Below are 23012 nucleotides of genomic sequence, written 5' to 3'. Positions count from 1 at the left end.
TTTAAAATAGTGCTTGTAAGATCATATTCGAATGAAGTATATTTTACCATTATTAAATATTTAATAGACGAACCATGACAATTATATAAACTGTTAGAATTAAAAGCTTTAAGATACTTCGAATGCACTATTAAGTGTCCTTAACGAGCGCAGTGCAAGGCACTTCACGTATGAAAATTCATGCATTCGAATTGAAAGGCGGATTTACCGGCCGCCGCATTCGCCAAATTGTCTTGAACAAGGAGCCACAAGTGGCTGGTTGCTAAATAATGACAACTGCAGTCAATGAAACACTTTGGAAAAAAATTTGGAACAGTTTGTACTGCGGAACTCAGTACAGTTTGCACATATAAATAATAAATTAAATATATCATTCAATTGATGGTAGGGCTTTGTGCAAGTCTATCCAGGTAGGTACAACCCATCCATCAGATATTCTACCGCTAATCAACAGTACTCAGTACCTGTAGTAATTACAGACACAAGGGACATAACATCTTAGTTCCCAAGGTTGGAGGTGCATTGGCGATGTTAGAAATGGTTAATATTTCTTACAGCGTCATTGTGTATGGTGGTGACCACTTACCATCAAGTGGCTATGCAATAAAAAAATTATCACGACATCATCAATATAGGTATATATATATACCTTCGAATAATTAGTTACATATATATTTTTTAGTTCGTTAATATCAAAGCTCAAATATTTTAGTGGTAAGAACACGTGAATCTCTACCGAAGATACCTCTGTATTTTTATGTGTTAATTTGTGTTTAAACTATATGCATATTCATATGTTCGGTAGTGATTGTGAAATGCATGTAACCTATGAATATCTATCACTTTTGTATCCACCAACCTGTATTGAAGCAGGGCGGTGGAATAGTCTTCAAACAATCCCCTTAAAAAAGGAGGTTTTAACCCAGCTTTAATATACACTTTATAAAATATATATAAAATGTTTCACAACATGTACATAAATACTTGGTCCTAAATGATATGTAGATACTAAACAGAACCGACAAGAAACTCAACAAATAGTAATTATATTATATTCATTTTTCACTTCACCTGCTTTAACTTAACATAATTATAATAAAATGTATAGATACGTCTAAGCATTTTATAGTCACCATTAGACTAGCTCTTTTTACACTTTTAAACCTTCCACGATACCTTCCCATACAAGGGAAAACAAGTCCTTAACAGGAAATGTACAGACAGCAAAAAAAAAAATATTCTGCTTATCAAAATGTCAAGTATTTATTTTTTGTAAAATAACTTCGATGCTATCATTATTAATGTTAATTACCGATGTAAAGTATTTATATATATTTTTATTAAAATGCAAACGAAACCGAAATCAGATGTTGTCTGACATGTTATATACTAAAACCTTATTAACAGCTGTTTCGTCTGACATAAGTTTCATGTACATTGATTAAATAGATTTGTCATTATAACACAAAAAAACATCTCATAATTTATTAACATAGATATTCAACTTTAATAAATAAGTACCAGCATTATATACAACTAGATATTCTTATATCAACACGAAGGCCTTAAAAAAACATTTTACATAACTCAACAGAACCGTACCAAGAATGCAGAGGGCAAGTCAGACTCCAAGTCTAAATTTAGTTCGTCTCCAGCGTTCCTTTTAAAGATTAACGCCAGGACTAGACTTGCGTATAAAACCTTACTAACGATAGACCCGGCATCTAGTTTTTACCTCTAGTTTATAAAGAAAATGCATATTGAATTATTCATAGAATATCAGATGTGCTGTGTAAACAAAATGTTTTCTAATATTACGGATATCATTTTAAATATAGCTTAGAATATAAGGAAGTACAATAAGTTTATTATTTTTAGTTTTTTGTATATGTAATTGTTGCGTCTGTCTGATTGTGTTGAGTAATCTTCAAAGTGAGTATTTTTTTTTAAATATACTAGTTTTCGTCAGCGTTTTCACTCGTGTTTTAGAAGTTGGTTGTCAGATATTATACACACTTATAAATTATAACCTCTGTGTTATTCTGATGTATTAACTATAGTTTCATTAAAATCCATTCAGTAGTTTTTGCGTGAAAGAGTAACATCCATACATACATACTTTTGCTCATATTTTAGTGAGGAGTTAATTAGACAATAAATCTAGTGAATTAGAAAATTGTGAACGAAGTATTAAATGAAACTAATGTATATTAAAATATATTATTGTCCTTTCGTTGTAACTTAAATGAGGAATAAAAATAATACGTATATTTAATTTATTGAATTAATTTTAGTGATTGGTTTCTGTAGGGCCAGTAGGTGTCCTGTCTGCTATTCTATATCTTCATGTACGTATATATATAAATCTTCAGTACGTGTGTATGTAATTGAAGTCTTTCCACACTGTTGAACCGAACTTCATTTGTTTTTGTGTGCATTTGAGTGGGTGTATGGCTTAGAGTGGTCTCGGTAGGGTAGTGTTCGAAGTAAATAAAATTCTCATTTCGACCGGACGAAATTTGGACAACCAGCTCATTATAAATCACTTCGATAGATTATGATATATCAAATTATTATTGCGTTAAATTGTATGCATTAGGTTATAGTTCACAATCTTTCGTCAGTTTACAATCTAACTAGATAGATTATAAATGTAATGTAACTTAAAAGTTTTACGGTTACATATATCGTCCAATAAATACATATATATAGTTAAGAAAATAAATTGTTCAACATTAATCTGACGTTTAATCTGTTACGTAAAAACGTTGCAAGTGCAAATTCTCTAAAATATAAAACTTACAAAACCAGAGATAAAACAAACAATCCGTCAAGTGGGGGCAGCACCTGCGCCCTCCCTAGAGCTAGAGGAATGGACCTAGGGATTGCAAGGATAAATTACTGTTTATATTTCTTACTGGCTTCCCCTCGCAGCTGTCAACGGCTGCATGATTATAAATTAATTCACTTAAAATATGAAATTGCCGTCTTAAAAACAATTATGTGTGTGTGTTTATCTTTATTTTATGAAGTAGTAAGTTTCAATAGTTTATGTTTCGTATTCAAACGAAATAAAAAGTAGTCTGCGTAGGTTTTAACGTAAAAAACCCCAATTAATTGCGATATCGTTGAAATTCTTTCACATAATAACAAATTCGGGTTTTGTCTACGAACTTTGTTGAAGTTGATCTGTTTATATGGGTGCTATCTTGCAACAAAAAATCTAAATTACTTCTCCGATTGAGTTGAAATTTAGCTGGCAGCAGTACCATCTAATATCGAACTGTTACTAATTTATCGAAATGGTCGCCAAATATAAATATTGAAATATTGAAAAAGGTTGTTCGCGCCTACGACTACTAATTTATATGTATATATAATACAGATCATTGATTTAATTTTAAATAGCATTACTTTCTATATAATCAACCGTTTTTTTACAACATTTTTTATAAAAAAGAATGTGTCAAAGCGAGTGTGCTGTTTTCCTTCTTTTGTTTTTTTTTCACTTACTTATAAGCCATCTTATTAGCAACGATACAAGTTGTACTAGATTACAAGAATATCTTATACTAGTTTTTCAAGCAAATTTTGTTTTTATTGAGTTCGGTATCGGACTCCAGTGTCTAAGTAATAGACAAAGGTGTTTTTACTAAGTGTTTTAGTAAAATATTGTAAAATTTTAAAAACTTAGAAAAAAGTAATAGGGACACTGACATCCTGATAACGTCCCACTGCTGTGCTAAAGAAAGCCACCAAGCTGCTACAATGTGGTTTGACAGATACATATGTGGCAGAATTTCATTGAAATAAGACACATGAAAATTTGCTCAGGATATTTATAAACACAAATTAAGCACATGGAAATTTAGTTGTAATACAGGAAGGTGTCAAACGTTTCTAAATATCAGTGCTCATTGACCTCGATATATCTTACATCAATTTCTTATATTAGGATAAAAACAATCAGACAACGTAAATTCGTAACCGAGTCTTTACTGCTCATAGTGTTCATGGGCACAATAGTGACGCTTTCGTCTCTTAACTACTCAACTGATCGTAGTGAAATTTAGCATACCCATTATCAAGAAAGAAAACGACATAGGACACTTTCCCCCTCCCCCCACTACACATGCGTGGACGGAAAGTATTTTAATATAAACTATTTTATGAAAGTGATTTGTATTTATTTTGTTAATAATTTCGAAATTGAATGAAGTACATTATAATTTAATTATATTATTAAATAATATTTTATTAAGTCCCGTAAATATCAGGGATATTAACGTAATGTCTATAGCTACAAATTTATTTAAGATGTTTAACCGTCTAATAGCTTTAATTCTGTATTTATTCGTCTTTGAACGTTTGAAGGTAAATAAGGAGAATTAGGGTACAGAGGATTTTTGTATGAATAGTTGAGTTGAGATGGCTCAATCGTTGAAACACGTGAATTTTAACCAGAGGATCTGAGTTCAAATCCAGTTATGCGTCACTAAGTTTTTAAGTGCTTTAATCGTACTAATTATTAACCTTGTTCTTGACAGCGAAGTTAATATCGTAAGGCCATTTGATGATAAAATTAATTTTACTTACATGATCTGTAATCGGAATGGCGAAGAGTAACAAATGAGCTCAACACTGTGAGATGACAATTCAAAAGTGTTTTTCTGAGCCTACTTGAATAAAAAATAATTTGACTACAAGAATAACACATGTGCAGACTATAACGAACTACTCTAAAATATTTGATGTCTAACAGAATGTACTTTTATTGGAAAGAAATAAAACATAGTCCACATAATACCAAATACAATAAACAACATCCATCGTGGTTCCGTATATCTGTTCACAGCATTCCGCAAACTATTCTCATATAATGGTAGATCTTCACGCGCAATGAAGCTTCTGCTATGACACAATAATTCATGACACCTGCAAAAGGTCTCACAGTATCCAATGAAACTCCAAACTCCTCCCCGGGGAGTTCTAATAATTTTCATTTACGACCTTTTTATCGTGGAACGGACAAATTTTCAAACGTTATAAAAATATTGCATCGACGTGCTATTCGATTTGTTATGTTTCAACTTTAGTTTTATTTGTTGACAAGATTCTCTTACTATTTAATAAAAAAATTTACGAATGCTCTTCAACGATAGACTAAACTATCGAAAAGGAGAATGTTATACAAAACTATTCAGAATTTACACGAGGTGGTCAGACAGGGTAATGTTTATATAAAAAATATTTCAATAGTTTTTATCATTACAATTGCTCACCATGGCCCAGTGGTTAAAACATGTAAATGAAAGCCAAAGATTATAAGTCCGAATCCGAGCGAGTATCTCTTCATAGTAACAAAGGAAAATATCGCGAATAAATCTATATATATCCGATAATTATTCTATACATGCTTACCAATACATATTGAACCTCCTCAAGAGAAATCTATTTGGATCAGCATTGACAGTTTATTGGCAAAACATTTAATTTTATATGAAACATATAAACCTATTGACTGTAGAGTATCATTTAAAAATGGAAATTTATTTTGTTAGGTTTGTAATAAAAAAGTTCTGAAATAAATACGTATAGGATTTCTATCCTTTAAAACAAGTACAGCGGGATAACAGAGGAGATTAATGATTCAGTCCGGTCCGCACCTGAGGCTAGGACTTAGCTTCAGGATGTACTAAATAGAAACATCTTATACACAAACTCAGTTACATTAACCACAGATACTAATTATTCGTTTTAATGAGTAATTGTTATATATAAACCGAAAAATAAAAAAAAGTTTTTATTTAAATATATTTTATATATCTCGTATTTATATATATATATATAAATACAGAGGTTCTTCGTCAGGTGTTATGCTTAAGAAAGTAACCTGTGACTTTCCTTGGAGATCAAGCTTGCTTCAAATCAAATTTCATCTAATTCGGTTGAGCTCATTGATCGTGAAAGAGCAACAGACAGACAGAATTAATAGCGCATTTATAATATTAATATATATAAGTATGTCAACTTTCACTCCTAGTAAATGTTAATTGTAGTATATGACACATACATATATATCTCCCAACTGTGAGTTCGTATGTGATCCCAACCGAACGTAAACAAACCCATAAGGATAGTGTCCATCCCATAGAAGTAATGTGGAGGGATAAAAGCGGGAGATTAATGATGCTGCGCGATCTGCACCTGAGTTCGTAACTGCATCTGAACGTGGATGTTAGGTTTTGTTACATTTTTTAATACAATATGTTACGGAAATTGGAAACATTTGTTGCAAGTTTTTAGGTAACTATAAACTGGGTTACAATGTGGATTACTATCGAGTTTTCCGCTAAGAATGCTAACCCAGCAGTGGGATATTTACAGAACTGTTACTTTTATAGTACGTTTATATTGAAAGACAAACGTACTAAGAAAAATATCCTCTTATTTTGGATCAAGAAACTTCGTGAGCGCATACTGATTGACTCAAAAAAGTTTCAATTCAATCGTTATAGCAGCGCATAGAGATCAAACATAAAACTTACATTTAATTCGTTAACAAAGGGACAATTACGCTCACATATTTGCGAATATACTTGAAAAAATGAATTCATTTTTATCTTTTATAGTATCCAGACCCGATTCTCCAATATAATTGTATTTAATGACCGTTAATAGTAATAAGTCTGTCTTTGCATATCAATTGTATTTTCTGCTTTTATTGAACCTTCTTTTTGTATTTGTTTGCATTTTTTATCTATCCTATCTATTCTTTTCACTTGTAAGTACAAATAACAGAGTTTATCCCCTTTTCATTAATACATTCATCTGCCCGTAACAATTTATATACATTCATAATATTGTGGGATCACACGTTAAAAAAGTACTTTTTTTAGATTGATACTCACCCAATCAAATATTAAACTCGACTAAAGCGTTAGACGCGAGTAATTGGCGCTTATCATTCACTCAGCGAATAATATTCAACACATTCAAAAACATTCGGTCATTGGCACAGGCAATCGATCAAAAATAACGAGGTCCCAACAAAAGCTCGTTAGTTCTAGACGATCGTTAATACTACAAGAACAAGTTCATCTCATTCATTCTTATCTCCTCGAAGGACGCAGGTGTGCTCCCTCCCTTAACCCCTAACACACGATAACACAATGTCACATCGACTGATGAATTGCTTATTAGATTGGCTACACCTTTCCTGTATTTCGCGTTTATATTTTCACCAATATTCTATGAACCATCTCTAAGGACCTCATCGTATAAAATTGTTATATTTATAACCAACGGTTATTAAAGATAAGGTAAGGTTTATTAAAAGTTATTTATTGAGGGAAAGTGCTTTTAAATTGACAATTAATTAGGCCATTAACATCATGCATTTATTAACGTCTATAGTTTTATTGCTTAAAGACAATATTTGTAAGTGTTGGTCCATTTTACTGACATTCACGGCAGTGAACAGTTCCACGAGAAGGTATTGGCCTTTTCCTTTTATAAAGAAAATAGCTACTGTATGAGGTTTGACAAATGTTAAACGTTACTGATCCTCCCTTTTTGATATATAGCTATATTATATAATCTATCTTTCTCAATTAAATAAAATGAATGAATTTTTGAAATTGTATTGAAAGATCCTGAAATAAGAGCATACAAACAAATAAACTTAAAAAAAAGTAGTAGAAATTGGACTAACTGAGTACGAGATTTAGATTACACTTCATATATTGATTATAATTAATGAATTAAACTGGTGATTAGTGAAATATTTGTAGACTACATCCAAATCGCGGCCAAAAAATCATTCGGCTTAGGCTAAAATGTTGACCTTTTTTATTAATAAAATTGCACCCGTATGAAGCCGCAGCAAAGGGCGGGTCGCGGGTTTAAAACTGTTGAAAGATGTTGTACAAAACCTAGACTAAAAGTATAGGTAGTTACATGGTCTGTAACCTGTTATAGCATTATTATTGAGAAGAAACAAAACGAATTATTTTGAAATACAGTCTAAGCGAACGGAAACATAAAAGCTTCTCAAGGCGCTTGTTTATGGTGTTGTTTCATAAAAATAAGGCGAGTTAGCGAAACAAATTGCGTGTAAGTTTTATGATAGAATTGTAACAGTGATCTTCCACTTAAACAAACGTTATAAAACAAAATGAATAATAACCGTAAAATAAATTAAATATTTTACTCAAAATAAGTTAAAAATATTCTTTGGAGATGGTTTAAAGTAAAATCAAAATATATTTTGTATGTGAGAAGAAAACTAGTCAGTAAGAAACTCAGTAGTTACTGTTTGTAAAATCAACCTTGACCTGTCTACATTCTGTATATATATTGTGTATATATATAGATATTTCTTATATAATTACATATGTATATGGGTGACCCTATATAAAAAAAAAAAAAAAAAATAGCAAATTATATTATAAATATAATTTATTTATATAATAATATTAACCTATTGTTATGTTTGTTTCAGATGCCAACACAAGATGAAGCGACAATTTGACGATACAAATAAAATTAAATTTTAACACCAAACATAAGAAAATATCAACTATGACGGTTAAACCTAAACGGGTTTCAGAACCTTTAGAAAGGGTCGTGAACACCAAGAAAAAAAGCCTTCTAGATCTGAAATCTCTTCTAGAAGACAGAGGAGGAATTATAGAAGCTAGTACGAAAGGAGGCTTTAAAAGAAATGTCTTCGAAAAAGATAAAGATTCTAGCAATAATAGTCTTTACCGTTTAGACAATAATGTTAGTTTTGGTGTAACAACTTTTAGTGAAAGCAATAATACTATGAGGTTTAGTGGAAAATCAGTTAAAGGACGGTGCTGTAGACTTAAAACAATAATGTGTTTGTTATTAGTGGCCATATTTGTGGATACGAGACTGCAGGCAGAAGCGAGAAGTTCAGGTAAGAGAAATTATTTTACTTAAATTAATAACCCGACCAATATTATCAATGCAAAAGTGATTTTATTTATTTATTTGTAACGCTTTTACACCATAACTACTCAACTAATCTTCATGAATGAAACAGAAAAAGACAAAGGGTACCTTAACCGGTCTACCTCCTCATCATACGTGCCCGCAAAACCAAACCAACATTAACAGTACGACTCTGCTACGTCTTAGCCTAAAATTGAATTAGAAATTTGAAGTTAAATGAGCTATCAAGGAAAAAAACAATGATGACTAAGTTCGTACGTGAGGCAAGTGACCTAAACTAAGTTTAAGAATTATCGCTTAGTCACAAAACACACTAACATACACATTAACCGCAATGTTTTAAAAATGTTTACTCATAACCAAATTTACATTTCGAGTATTTGCTTAGGAGCGTTCTATTTGATTTACCTTTATGAATGGCATTATTGAATCATTTTTATTATTCATCGAATCTTTCATTAATTCTTTATTTAAACTTAGTGTTAATTTGTTAAACCAACGATACCGTTGTTGGATTCCAATTCCATCGAATTTCACAATGTTTTAATTATTCTCTTTTAATATTTTCTTTTCCCGAAACAAAATTACTAATGTACAGGTTATTAGCATGTTTAGTAATTTAAAGTCCAAACCTTATTACTTTAGTCGGCTTGAGGGAAATTATCATCTCTAGCAAAAATAGTGTATCAAATAGTAATAAGTACTCATTTAGGACAGCTCGCTGTTTTAAACGAGTCTCTTACCAAAGTGCTATAAGTAAAAACATTTAAATGTATTAAAATTGAAGCAATAACTTGAGATACAAGTAGACAGACGTAGCAAAGTTACAAATAAAATAAAACTTTTTCAGCAAATGCTATGAACCGAATAACCCACATTAAAAAAGTCGATATTGTCTGTAGTTAAAATTTTTACTTTTAGAACTTGGTGTATTAAAAATATTTGTAATTATTTTTGTAGTGTTTTCAACATATTTGTATGTGGTTGAGTTTACCGTTACTACGTCAGATCAGGTAGAGCAAGATCCTGACCGAATGGTGTAGACCAGTGAACAAATGGTCCCGGGTCTTAAAGCCAAAGTACAGGCCAACGATATTCCCGATTTCGCGGTTATTTTCACGCAATAAACACAACCCCGTAAATAATGGTATGGACTAAGCCAAACTTATGCCCAATAGTATTCGAGCTGTTGGTGATGTGGACTTTGTGCATGCCGATCTTCTTACCAGGGATGTACCAACAACAAATTCACTAATTCATCCTTAATACGATACGGTACGGTATGATTACCTACAATTAAATAGCGCTTGTGCTCTTTAGATAAAAAAGAGCCATGCGCGATAAAATGCGATGCGATATAAATGCGATATGCGCATATGACTTATGCCATACGTATCGACTACGCTTGTACAGCTACATCCTGAGACGTAGCGATGACCATTCCGTCAAGAAATTCTTAAATACTTCAGACCGACCGCGGGCAACTTCGTGGTCAAATATGAAAGTAGAGGCCCAGAAAGAGAATCTGAGTAAACAGACAAGCCAGAACGGAGCTCTCTGGCGCAGACGTACAAGGAGACCAGACCCCGGCTGAACTGGGAAGAGGCTTTGGATAAAAAAGAAAAATAAGACATATCACACATGAAATGTGACATCTAACCCTGTTAATAAGCAACATGAACATAATATCCTTTCGAAAAATCAGTTGGTACCATTTGAAGGCCAATACAAGCACTGCGTGCGTTAATTGGTCAAATCAAATACCACGCGCTACCTGGTGTTACCGTATCTTATGAAAACACTCCCAAAAATTAGGGAAGCGCGAGAAAAGACACATGGCAATTAAATGGTCTTGCCTAGGTTTGAGTCCGCAATCATCGGTTAACATGAATGCGTTCTAACCACACGACCATATCGACTTTCATTATTTACTATTTCATATTATATAAGTGCTATGGTACGCCAGTGATCGTACTTCGACCATAATAGTTATTGAAAATTTGAGTAAAAAATTGTGACGGAGACAATTTTTAACTCGTCTTTTTTTTAAGCACTTAAATGACTACCAAACAAAGAAAAAAACGATAAATCTTTACGTATGTTTATAAGCCATATATGGAGAAAATGTTATCAAACTTCAAGAAATGAGACTCCTCATACCTCAAAGTCCGGCAACGCACCTGCAAGACCCCGGTGTTGCAGATGTCCATGAGCGTAGTAGTCACTTTCCAAAAGGTGCACGATAGTCACCTATTTAAAAAAAAAGATATGGTATTGTCTATTTATATATAAATACTAAATAAATCTTTAAATAGATTTATTTAGTATAGTTATACAACAAACGGTACAAAGTCTAGTCACTAGTGAAAGGAGAATAATTTACATGTGCCAGTGAAGTGGATAAACACTACGGGTTTTGTTCTTCATTTCGCGTGATTAACACTTTGATTATTGTATTCTCAGATGTTGCTTTACCGCATATCTTTCAATTTGTTTTACTTATGAAAGTTAAGAAAATTTAGTTGAACGAAGTTAATTTTAAATCCGGTTCGATAAATTTTAGGGCATTCCCATTTAGAAGAAATAATTCTCTGGATATTAAGTATAATTAGTAAAGATTAATTATTTAAATGTTTTAGAATAATAGAACGATATTACTTAGGATGCAGATTAGCTCATGGATTTCCTGAATCACAAACTCAGACTTTTCGATATATTTAAAAGTATTGATTTGAAACCCGTAGGAACAACGTCAATATCAAATATATTCATAAACAATATCGCTAAAAGTATCAATACAGGTATTTGACAGCCAGTAAATAGTTGTGAATGAAGGTTTCCTTTCCTTTTAAGTATAAGTAAAAAGTGAAGTAATAGGTTTTAAAGGCTAGGCTCAGCAGTTACTACTGCCCCTCTCCTTTTGAGCAATAGCGTTGGAACTTATTCCTCTGCGCTGCTCCAATACGGGTTAGTAGATGTGGCAGATTTTTTGAGGCATACAGGTTTCCTTACAATGTTGTGCCTTGTGAATAAGCAATGAATTATGAACATAAATGAAGCGCATGAAAATTCAGTGCCGCTCGCCCAGATATGAACCAGCCATATTATGTTATGACTCATCACTGGGACATCTCGTTCCTTATATCGCCAGTGCAAACTGAGAAGCTAAGATATTACATCCCTTGTATCTTTAGTTACACTGGCTCACACACAATTTAAACCAGAACAGAATTGTTCTAAGTATTGCTGTTTGGCGGTAGAATATCTGATGAGTAAGTGGTATCTATCCAGATGGACTTGCGCTAAATAAATAATGACTGAAAGCAAAATTTGGTAACATTTGTCATACACACTCACGAACCCATAACATAACATCACCTGTCAAGAAAACACTGCTACTTCCCAACTATAGTGAAACTATATGCGGAAATAAACTTCCTGTTAACTTAGTTACGAATATAGGCGAAATGTTGTATAATTTATCAGAAACTACATGTTTATGGAGTATTTTGTCCATGGACATCGAAATGCTTAAATATAAAAAAAAGTTTCCAATTTCATGGCATATTCTATGACTTGCTTTCATTATAATTTGGACATAAATCTTGCATCGATATTGTTTCAGAAACTATTTACAATACGAATAAGGTTCCATTACAATTTTATTATACGTATTTATTTCCATAACTACATAACGATAATAGCCATTATTAATTTCAAACAAAAACAAACATTAAACAATCAGCAAATAACATTAAACTCGAAATGAAAATGAACACGATACCGTAACAGGAAACACATAAATCCAGAAACATTTTCCGAACGGTTTAATTTTTAAAAATAATATAATTGGCCGAATAAGCCAATCGTTTGCAGATTATGAAAAAAAAAAAGAAAACATTCGCTCGACCCTTTCATAATACGAAACAATCTGCTAATCGAACGATTGCAAAGCTTTGCCGATACATGAAAAAAAAAAAAAAACAAATTAAATCTACTGCAAACTGGTTGAAAAAAATTAAATTGTTATATTTCCTAATTGCTCGCGATCTAGAAAACACTCCCGGAGCGATGCGAACCGTTTAATCCTTTATAGAAACCAATCTACCGCGAATCGAAAAGAAAAAAAAACGTGCAAAATATCCTCAGGTAAACCGAGAGGTCCAATCATACCATAATCCATTAAGATTTCGCTTCGCTCCGTCGAACACACTTCCAAACTCCCGCGAGGTAAATATTTCAACCTCCCCCTCCCCTTTCCTAAGTATAATGTATTCTACACCTCCCCCTCAGACCTCATCTTTCCGTCCCTATTTTGCATGAAGGGGGAATTTAAATTGTGTAATCTAACTTTCAATTCATTCATACATTCAACGCCATCTCTAGGTGATAAATTGAAACTCGAATGGATTCTTAGAGTCATTTAGCCTTAGGAAAGGAGAAGTTATTGATATAGAACCTAGACTTTTCTGTCACGTAGGTAGCTAAACAGAATAACCGGAATATTTTGATAATTCCGCTATTTAAATGTGAAGCGAAGCCGTATAACATGATATTATACAAATCATGAAAAAATTGGGCATACCATGGCGTGTACTGTATTAAATGTAACACTTGTTCGGAATGTTGTGAGTTTTACCTAGAAGAACCGCCATTAAAATCAGTAAATGATTTTTGTAACTGTACAAACGTAACGTCTGTTCATAAGTCTCTCAATTTTGCACATAATGAAAAAAAATAACGCTATACTCTATAATGGAATTATATGCAATATATTGTTAAGTACATCTCTTTCATCCATTCATAGAAAAATGCAGCCTGAAATCTAGAACAATGTATAACAAAAACAAATACATCTTAACTAAAACGAAAACCAATACAAGCTTGGAACCTAAAAGTGTCAATGTTATTTAAAAACTTGGCATCAGCAATCTGCATCAAGAGATTTTTGAACAAAAATCTCACCGAGAACAACATAACAAAGTTAGATTTTGTACTAGAAGTATTACGTAGTGAATGTCATTAATAAAAACCTTTATGAAACCGACGCTTACAATAAAAAAAAGTTATGATGAAAATTCAGTTGTGTTATCAAATATAATTCTGTCTCCAAGCTAGCTTTACACATTTCACGTGGATTCCCTTTGTCTTCATTTAGACGACCATTTTTCTTGTTTATCCGTTATCTGGTTAGAAAAAACATAGCTCCTATTTACAAAAGCGTCGGAACTATATCCGGCAAGTTTCCATTTTGTAAATGCCCCGTAATTAAATTACAGTGTATGTCGATGTTTTTCGACGAAAAGTGCTTTTGTTATAATCGAATTGTGAGGATTTATAGCAAGTTTTATCGAGACTAATATCACTATAATTGTAGCGTACTGCGCTATCAATCTTTGTTCTGATACTATTGTTCTATTTTCAAAACGATTGAGTATTCGATCTAATATTTTACACATTGATAGGGTACATTTAATAATAAATAATTGTCTCGTCTTTTGTACTTCTAATAGACCAAAATCAGGAATCATTTTATTAGTTACAAAAACACCATCAATATTAAATCTGATTGTAATTGAGATTTTAAAAAAGAAATCGGTAGGGTCACTTCAAGTCTTATTAAAAAGATTTAAAAAATCAAGTCCCAGAGAAAGCATTATCAAATGCATTCATGATGTTAATCTCGGAGAAAACTCAAAGAGATAAAAATTATACAGGCACATGTTCACCTATTATCCATGACACCTGGATAAGTAGATAAATGGGAACTCGAAAAGGTTCCGAGTTTTATCAAATGAGAATTGCAATCAGTGTTAATGAATGGAAGAGGGGCCGTCTGAATGTGACATCATAAAATTAGCTTCTAAAAAGCCTAAAAAGGTACCAACTAAATGCATTAACCCTTTCTAATTACTGATAAAACGGCTGAAGTAGAATAAGTGAAAGTCTATAGTTTCGAATTTCATTTCGCTATTAATACGTTTCGTGAGCTTCGATTCGAAAACAAGATTTTTATTGGAAGAATTATTTGCAATATATATTTTAATGTCGAGTAACATTAATACATCGTAGTAAAATCTTCATTTCGCATCAAAATTACGCTCAGAAATGCCAAATAGTGGAATACCACAAGCTTCAATTTTCATAATTAAACTTGGCATATTGCCAATGTTCCATCATGACGAATATCTTTGAAAAGAATCAACCAAGAATTGATATCGAATAACGAGAAAGCTACTGAAGCTTTGTGTGATGTATATGCAGCATTACTTTAATGTCGGTTTATGCTATTAGGAAAAATTAAATTCAGATAAACAATTTACAAATGCGTAATTATAGATTCGATCATTACTTAAATTTCGTTTACACCTTTATGAACTAAAACTTAACAATATTAAATTTACTATATAGAAATCCAATCAAACATCGATGTTAAAAAATATATATGTGAAAAATTGTATATCGCTACAGTCGTATACTTTTTTGGCGATAATACAGAAGTGTCATATGAAAACGTGATGAAAACGCCAGTTTTATAGTTCCGCTGACCCGGTTCTTTTTCGTCGTGGTAGTTTTTGTTTCAAATCTATTTATGCGACAGTAGCTCGATTTGACAATGCACATTTTATTTGACGAACGCAAAAAATTAAAACAAATTTACTCTAAATCTGCTCTGAAGGTTCTAATATATCTTTGATTTATCATATATTATTTATTATTGATAAATATCTCTTGAGTTTAATTGGTCATTGGTTTTCTTCTCCGAACAAGTGGTAGTGTTTATTTTGACTATCTTTAAGTAAATGCTCATTGTGCAAGTGTGATTCAATATTGAAAAAAAATTGAGTCATTTGAATTTGGAATGTTGGAAACTTTTAACTTAAATTTTTCTATTTATTGTCCTCTTCTAATCAATCATTTGGAATCCTTAGGGTATTTCCATAATAGTTGACTTATTACATAAGCAGCCCGTAAATGTCCCACTGCTGGGATAAAGGCCTCCTCTCCCTTTGAGGAGAAGGTTTGGAGCATATTCCACCACGCTGCTCCAAAGGCGGAATACACATGTGGCTGAATTTCGTTGAAATTAGACACATGCAGGTTTCCTCACGATGTTTTCCTTCACCGCCGAGCACGAGATGAATTATAAACACAAATTAAGCACATGAAATTTCAGTGGTGCCTGCCTGGGTTTGAACCCGAAATCATCGGTTAAGATGCACGCGTTCTAACCACTGGGCCATCTCGGCTCTTTATTATTATAAGTGAAAGCAACGATTTGTTTGCATTTTGCTATCAATTATTATAATTGATTGTTTTGTACTAAAATATTTGTTCAAATTTAGTAAAGTCATTACAATGTTAGGAAAATTTATTACCAGGTATCCAATATGATTCTCATATAACCTTTAAAGGAATAATCGACCTCTGATAATGTGATAGGTGTTTTAATTACATGTCATGGGTACGGACGGTACATGACTATGTAAATTGCCTGCATTATATCATCGACAAGTTTACTAGACCCATTGTCCTCTAGGAAACAATGCGGCATAACTTATAGATTTTCTTACTTTGTCTTTGTGAAAGGAGAGCTAAGTTTCTTTAAGCTTCCATTTTGCTCTTAAAATATCTAGAGAACTAAGGAGGTATAATTTTAAAGATGACAACAGCGTACAGCCTCTTCAGGTGGACGTAATTGAAAATTGCCAGTAATGACCTTTATGGAGTAAACGAATTTGTGCCTTATGATGGTGGAAATAAAATTGAAATTACATTGAAGCTGAAACTTATTGCTTATAAAAGTATGATGTAGGACAATGGCTATAAGAAGGGTTGTGTGATAAAGGTGCAGACAAAGGTTTTTGACGGTTAGTATTGTTAACCTAACCTAACTTTTATTATTAAACAAAGTAATTTAAGCTTAAAAATGTAATACCATTTCTAGAATGTTGTTACTCGTACACATCATAAAACTACAAAATTCTGTTTGTATATGAATTATTCTTACGATCTAAACATAATTTAAATCTGTTCTCACGTTTAAAAGAATCAGTTCAATTAATTTAATCGAACAAAACACGATGATAACGTCTATTGTTAACAAAAGACAGCAGTTTTGGAATAAACGTACGTATTAGGAAATAGAAATATAATTGTCTTCATGTTATTTTTTCAAGAATTAACAGTAGTTAATATGTTAATACCGTTGACATAAGACCATTAAGATTTCACAGTACCGTAAGATTTTACGGATGACGACACAGTTATGGCCACATACATAACAGTTTCTAAAATGTATTAATCACACAAAATGTACCATCAGTGAGTACTAATAAATGTCTCCATCTGTTTGCTAACTCTTCTATTGTTAATGAAAGAAAAAGACAGCATTGCATTTAATTAATTTAAAGACCATAAATAGTGTAAAGGCAAACAAATAGTTTACCCTTCGAAGGCGGTTTGCGTTGAGAAAATGGGAGTGTACAGACAGCCACTGACATTGAAGTGTTGAGTGGTCAATAGTAGAGGTATCTTATTGGTTGAGCTGTAACAGCTATTGAATCGTTGGTCTAGTTGGCTATATATATATGACTACAGATTCCGAGGTTGGGTTTAAACACGTTAAAATATCTGTCGACCTGCTATTTCCATCGGAAAAAGTTGGAAGTTCGAACACTCCTGTGCCTCGGAAAACACGTAAAGCCGTTCTGTGCCTGATTTTTTTCCGGCCATGTCGGATTTTCCGTCCCATCGGATTATAAGCGCGAGACGAATAGAGAGTGCGACTGTGTTTGCGCACTATAAAATATTTGTGCACTATAAAGTGTTCTGTGCAATTTGTAAGTATCCCTTTAAATTGGTCGCCCTGTTCGAAATCAGGACGATATAATCATCATCATCACCATATATTTAATAAGAGTGGAGCCCATTCTATCGTACAACTTAGTTGCGAAGTGGTGCCTCTTGCACATTTAGCTTCCTTAAAATATTTGATGACATTCAAACACCAGACGAATTTCTACTAACTGTTTTCATGAAAGAAATTCTTCCTGAAATTCTAAAAATTTAAAGACCTTTGTCAAAACTGGAATAAACGTGTAGGTAGTCAAAGGCTATAAGATCGTACTGCACATACGCATGATATAATTAATGTACAAAAGCTAAATAAACGTTTTTAAAATTTCCATTCACGCATTCAACACTGGACAACGCTTACTGCTATCGCCCCTCGGGGAATCCCTTGAAGTCACCTTTTTTGAGAGATTTTTATTCGTTAACAACCTTCACAGTAAAAAGAGAAGTTCTGACCAGGAAAATTTGCCTCGAGAACATTACAGTTTGTAAACAAGACGCAGGTCATACACCAGGGAGTAATTTAACAACGCGTAATAGAGTCTGTTGATGTAAAAAAGGTTGGAAGACGTTTTATTTTAACAATATCTATTAATTAATATCTATTAAATATTGAAATAGATTTTAAATTCAGAACTCATTTTGCTGTATGAATATTTCAATGAGGTTTTAATACTTATGAAACGATTTTTAAATAAACTTTATCATGAGTGTATATATAATAAGGTCTTTTTTCGACAAAATTTGTCAGTTTATTATGATTATTATAGGTATATCCATGCTCCAAACATATGCCTTATTGATAAGAAAACTTATATTGAAATAAACTGGAAATCCAACACAGCGTCTGTCATTTATAAATCTATATTTTTTAGATAGACTTCCAAATATTAATTAACTCTATTATTATCCGTATATAACTAGACAGTGGCATATTGTTCTTTAGCAGTGAGCAGTAGTTAAATACCTGCACTTAGAAGTTATTCCTCATCGACTACCATTACTACTGCAATATCTACGAACTTGGTATAAATGTTGGAATTCATGATGTATATCTTTCAATCAAAAGCCAATTACAATAGTTTCAGCGAAACATAACTGCTATAGTAAACTTGTATACAATCAACGCAGCCTCACCTTGATCAAATGTTCCCAGTCGAACTAAGAACGACCCTCACGGGAGAGACCTGTATGGGAACCCTACAATACTGGAAAAGGAAATTTCAAATAGTTCATCCCACTCCTTCCTTTATTAAACTCAATAGGTCAAAGAGAGATAGCACATCGAAGGTGCATAGTGGTAGCCAGAAACAAAAGTGATGACAAAGTGAGCGTCATGGTTTTCGGAGTATGAATTCTACCAAGATTATGATAGAGTCGGATTTTGATTGACATTTATTTGTAATGATATAAGCAAGTTTTAATTGGTATACGGGTAAGATGAAGTCATATGTAAGAGTTATTTCTTGTGGTTTTGCTCATATGAAAATCAGATCAGAGTAAATTTAAAAGCGCTGTATTGATTTTTTTATATTAGACGTTATATAAATATAAATATTGGACAACATCACATACATTATCTCTGATCCCAATGTAAGTAGCTAAAGCAAGTGCTTTGATTTTCCATAACACAAGTGTGTTATGGAAAATCAGAAGTAACGACGGTACCATATACACCCAGACAACATAGAAAACTAATTAACTTTTTCTACATCGACTCGGCCGGGAGTCGAACTCAGGACCTCGGAGTGGCGTACCCATGAAAACCGGTGTACACACTACTCGACCACGGAGGTCGTCGTTATATAAAACTGACTTCGTTTTATGAGAGATAGCAATTAGTTTGATTGAATATGTGTTTATAAATAATATATAATCTTTAAACATTGTACAATATTTTTAAAACATAAAGCTGAATATATATTAAAATTTCGATATCGTGTTTTTATATCTTTCAATGCACACCTAATAAATATATTTCTATGAGTAAAATCATTTGATAACTTATTCGGTTCTCTACATATAGTATGTAAAAATTGATATTTTTTGTTAAAGTTCTGTTATTACTTGAAATTAAAAGTTTTTATATAATTATATTTATTTCCCAACTTCGTAACCTCCAACAAAGTCCTCTTTCGTTGAGAAAGATTAGAGCTCAATCCACCACACGATCAATTTAATACATGAAAATTTAATGATGCTTTGCTCGGGTTTGAAGCCCCAATCATCCGTTAAACTTCATGTGTTCTAGTCCTTGGGCCTTATTGTTATAGGTATGATATAATATATCATACTCTTACTAATATTTAAGTCTATTAAGTAATTGCCAAGAAACAAATTAAAAAGGTTTCAACATGTAAGCTGATACCCAAGTTATAATAGAGTTTTAATCTTTATTTAATTCCATTGTTCACCTGTCTAATAATATTGTACGGATTATCATACGAAACATAAAACCTTAAGGGATATTTGACCTTGCCATTTGAAATTAGTCTTTATACAAAAGAAATAAGGGTCATATGTTGATACTATTATTCTTTCGTTAGGCAATTTGACCGGCCAATGTTTCATTGTGAGGTTTAAATTTGTTTTACGCTTAGTCAGCACTGCTTGTAAGTTCCCACGAAGTGCTATGATTCCAGGTGTACTTAATTTAGGTAAAACACCAGATTAATGAAAAACAGAGCTATCAAAAACATTTTTGAAGATTCTGCAAATCTGTCTATGTGTGTTTGTTATAATATATCTTAAAAATATTTCCATGCGGATTTAAAATGAAGAATAGAATAATTTAAAAAAAAACAAATCACTATCAAATATGTATAAATAATACGATTATTCTAATTTTGTAACATAAAATGCTTAAAATACCTAATTTGATAACACCTATTAAGTAATTTACTGCCATACCTTAATTTACGCGACATTTTCATTAATATTTTATATGTCTTTATTAACGAAGTTTTACTACAAAAGGATTAGTGAGTCATTTGACGTTTCGTCTGAATATTAACATAATTTTTAACGAAAACTTTCAATAAATATAACGGTGGGTGTGAAAAATGTATAATTATTGTATTAAATTTACGTCAACGATGATGTTTATATTAAAATAATAATACAAGTTATATTTCTTATGAAGAATTTTTGACGTAGCTGGGTTTTTATGATAGGATAATGTCTTAATAGGTACTTTACTTAAAAATATATTCTCTATATATAATATTTGATTCATTGTTAATCCTTAAAAAGAACATGTTAACTATTTTATTAAATTAATATATAAATATCATGACGAAATGCGTGAACATTATAAAAATAATTTTGTTATCTTCAAGGAAACGTAAGTGGTTTTCTCTGATGTATCATTAATCTACATTGCGTAGGGCCTAGAACGCGTTGGTACGAAAATAATGGATCCTTTGAATGGCTTAAATGCTAAGGCACTTAGGCTTTGTAATAACGTTCCTTTATCAAAAACTAGGCTTCTGGTCATTATTCTTATCATATGATTTTATGTTAGCGTTATGTAGAGGGACGAATACGTAATATATATCTATATATGTATTTGTTAAATTGCAACCTCAATAGAGCAAGATTATACGAAGGAATATCATTCGACACATTGTTGTTTCCTTTTTGAACACGCTATTGATTATAAAAACAAATAAAACAAAAAAAACAGTGCTTTCGCGGATTTGAATCCTTTACCTACATTGGTACTTTTATTAAATTAATACTAAAAATATATATTTATATTAAATTTAAATACATACTCAGACGACTTAGTAAGTGGACATGGATTGGAGATTTTTTGTGCCTACGCATGTAGAGTAATAAAAATATAGAGTAATAAAAAATCAGAAACTTCTAAAGTGTCTGATCTTACAGACTAGAGTTACACTAGAGCTTTCAAAAAAAGCCGCTACATTTTTCAGCTCTTAGTCTTGATACCATTTCCTGTTCTTCCTCTTCGTTATTATTAAAGCCAATAGACCTTTTTGAATTGGTATCAAACATAATTAATGCAACTCATTTAACATTATATCTTAGTGGTTAGTGATTAATAAACGCCATCAAATTTAATGATCAATATGTTATCATGTTATTCCACCAACCCGCATTGGACCAGCGTTGTGGAATATGCTCCAAACCTTCTCCTCAAAGGGAGAGGAGGCCTTAGCCGAGCAGGGGGAAATTTACAAGCTGCTAATGTAAAAATGTAATGATATCATGTTTAGATTGATATAGATATCCGATATCCGATATAAACTGTTTAAACCCTTAGCTTTCAAATAATAAAATCAACTATCCTAATGAATGTAAACATGTGTGATTTTAAAAGAAACTTTAAAACAAATGATTCCAATATTCATAAAGTATCACAATAATAAAAACATTGATAAATCTAAGACCACCCGATCGTTTAAATTAATACAGTCTTAAAGCTCGTCATAATCTAACTCATTACTGTGGAATTTAATTTATAGGCCGTAGGGCGATGGCTTAATGCGACCGGACGATTAATAGACGCGCCCAATGTGATTGGAATAAATTTACCATCAACTAATGATGTCTCCAATAGATGCAGTATATCATCTTTTTGTTTAACGTCAAATGTGTCGTGTATTTAAACTTTAATGTCGCAATGCTTATGATAAATCGTGTTTTCAATTTAAAACGAAATCGACAATTTTTTAGAATCAACATATCCATTTATGTCTCAATGTTCTGATGACGATAATGTTTTTAGTAGGATTTATTTTGAATTCGTCCTCAACAACAGTACCTCTAACAACAGGTCCTCTAAAGTTGGAAGATTTTTTTTGAACTGAAAAGACAACACTTCAATATGTTATATCAAGTTCTTCATTAAAAACAACAATAATTGCAATGAGTCATTAAGTAATAGATTTTAATGAATAAGAACGCAAAGCGCAAACGATACCATTTCCAAATCGTACAACATCAGTCTTCGCCCCAATATACATATTTCATATAGAGCTATCAATCTTGCCACACACCCACACATAGCGAGACCACAGATTTACGGGACACCGGCTCTTTTCATTTTTATTCAAATTTAATGCCATGATGAGTTCATTTAATTTAAAATCTCAAGAGTAAAGATTTATTATTCGAACCCAACACCTATTTCTGTTAATTACATTGATTAG

At 32.0% G+C, this 23012-nt stretch overlaps 1 protein-coding gene across 7 annotated transcripts in view; it reads left to right on the top strand.

The window, feature by feature from the left end:
- The window catches only part of LOC125073656 (latrophilin Cirl), a 282217-nt gene that overhangs the window by 160639 nt on the left and 98566 nt on the right, over positions 1–23012 (top strand). For all 7 annotated transcript variants that reach the window (XM_047684574.1, XM_047684575.1, XM_047684571.1 and 4 more), the window contains one exon: positions 8504–8944. In XM_047684574.1, the coding sequence (XP_047540530.1) occupies positions 8584–8944 (361 nt within the window). In that variant the 5' untranslated portion in view covers positions 8504–8583. The remainder of the gene's footprint in view (positions 1–8503; positions 8945–23012) is intronic.

This window comes from Vanessa atalanta, chromosome 25, assembly GCF_905147765.1.
Source record: "Vanessa atalanta chromosome 25, ilVanAtal1.2, whole genome shotgun sequence".
NCBI lineage: Eukaryota > Metazoa > Arthropoda > Insecta > Lepidoptera > Nymphalidae > Vanessa > Vanessa atalanta.
The sequence above is the reverse complement of the archived record's forward strand: the minus strand, read 5'-3'. Positions and strand labels throughout refer to the sequence as shown.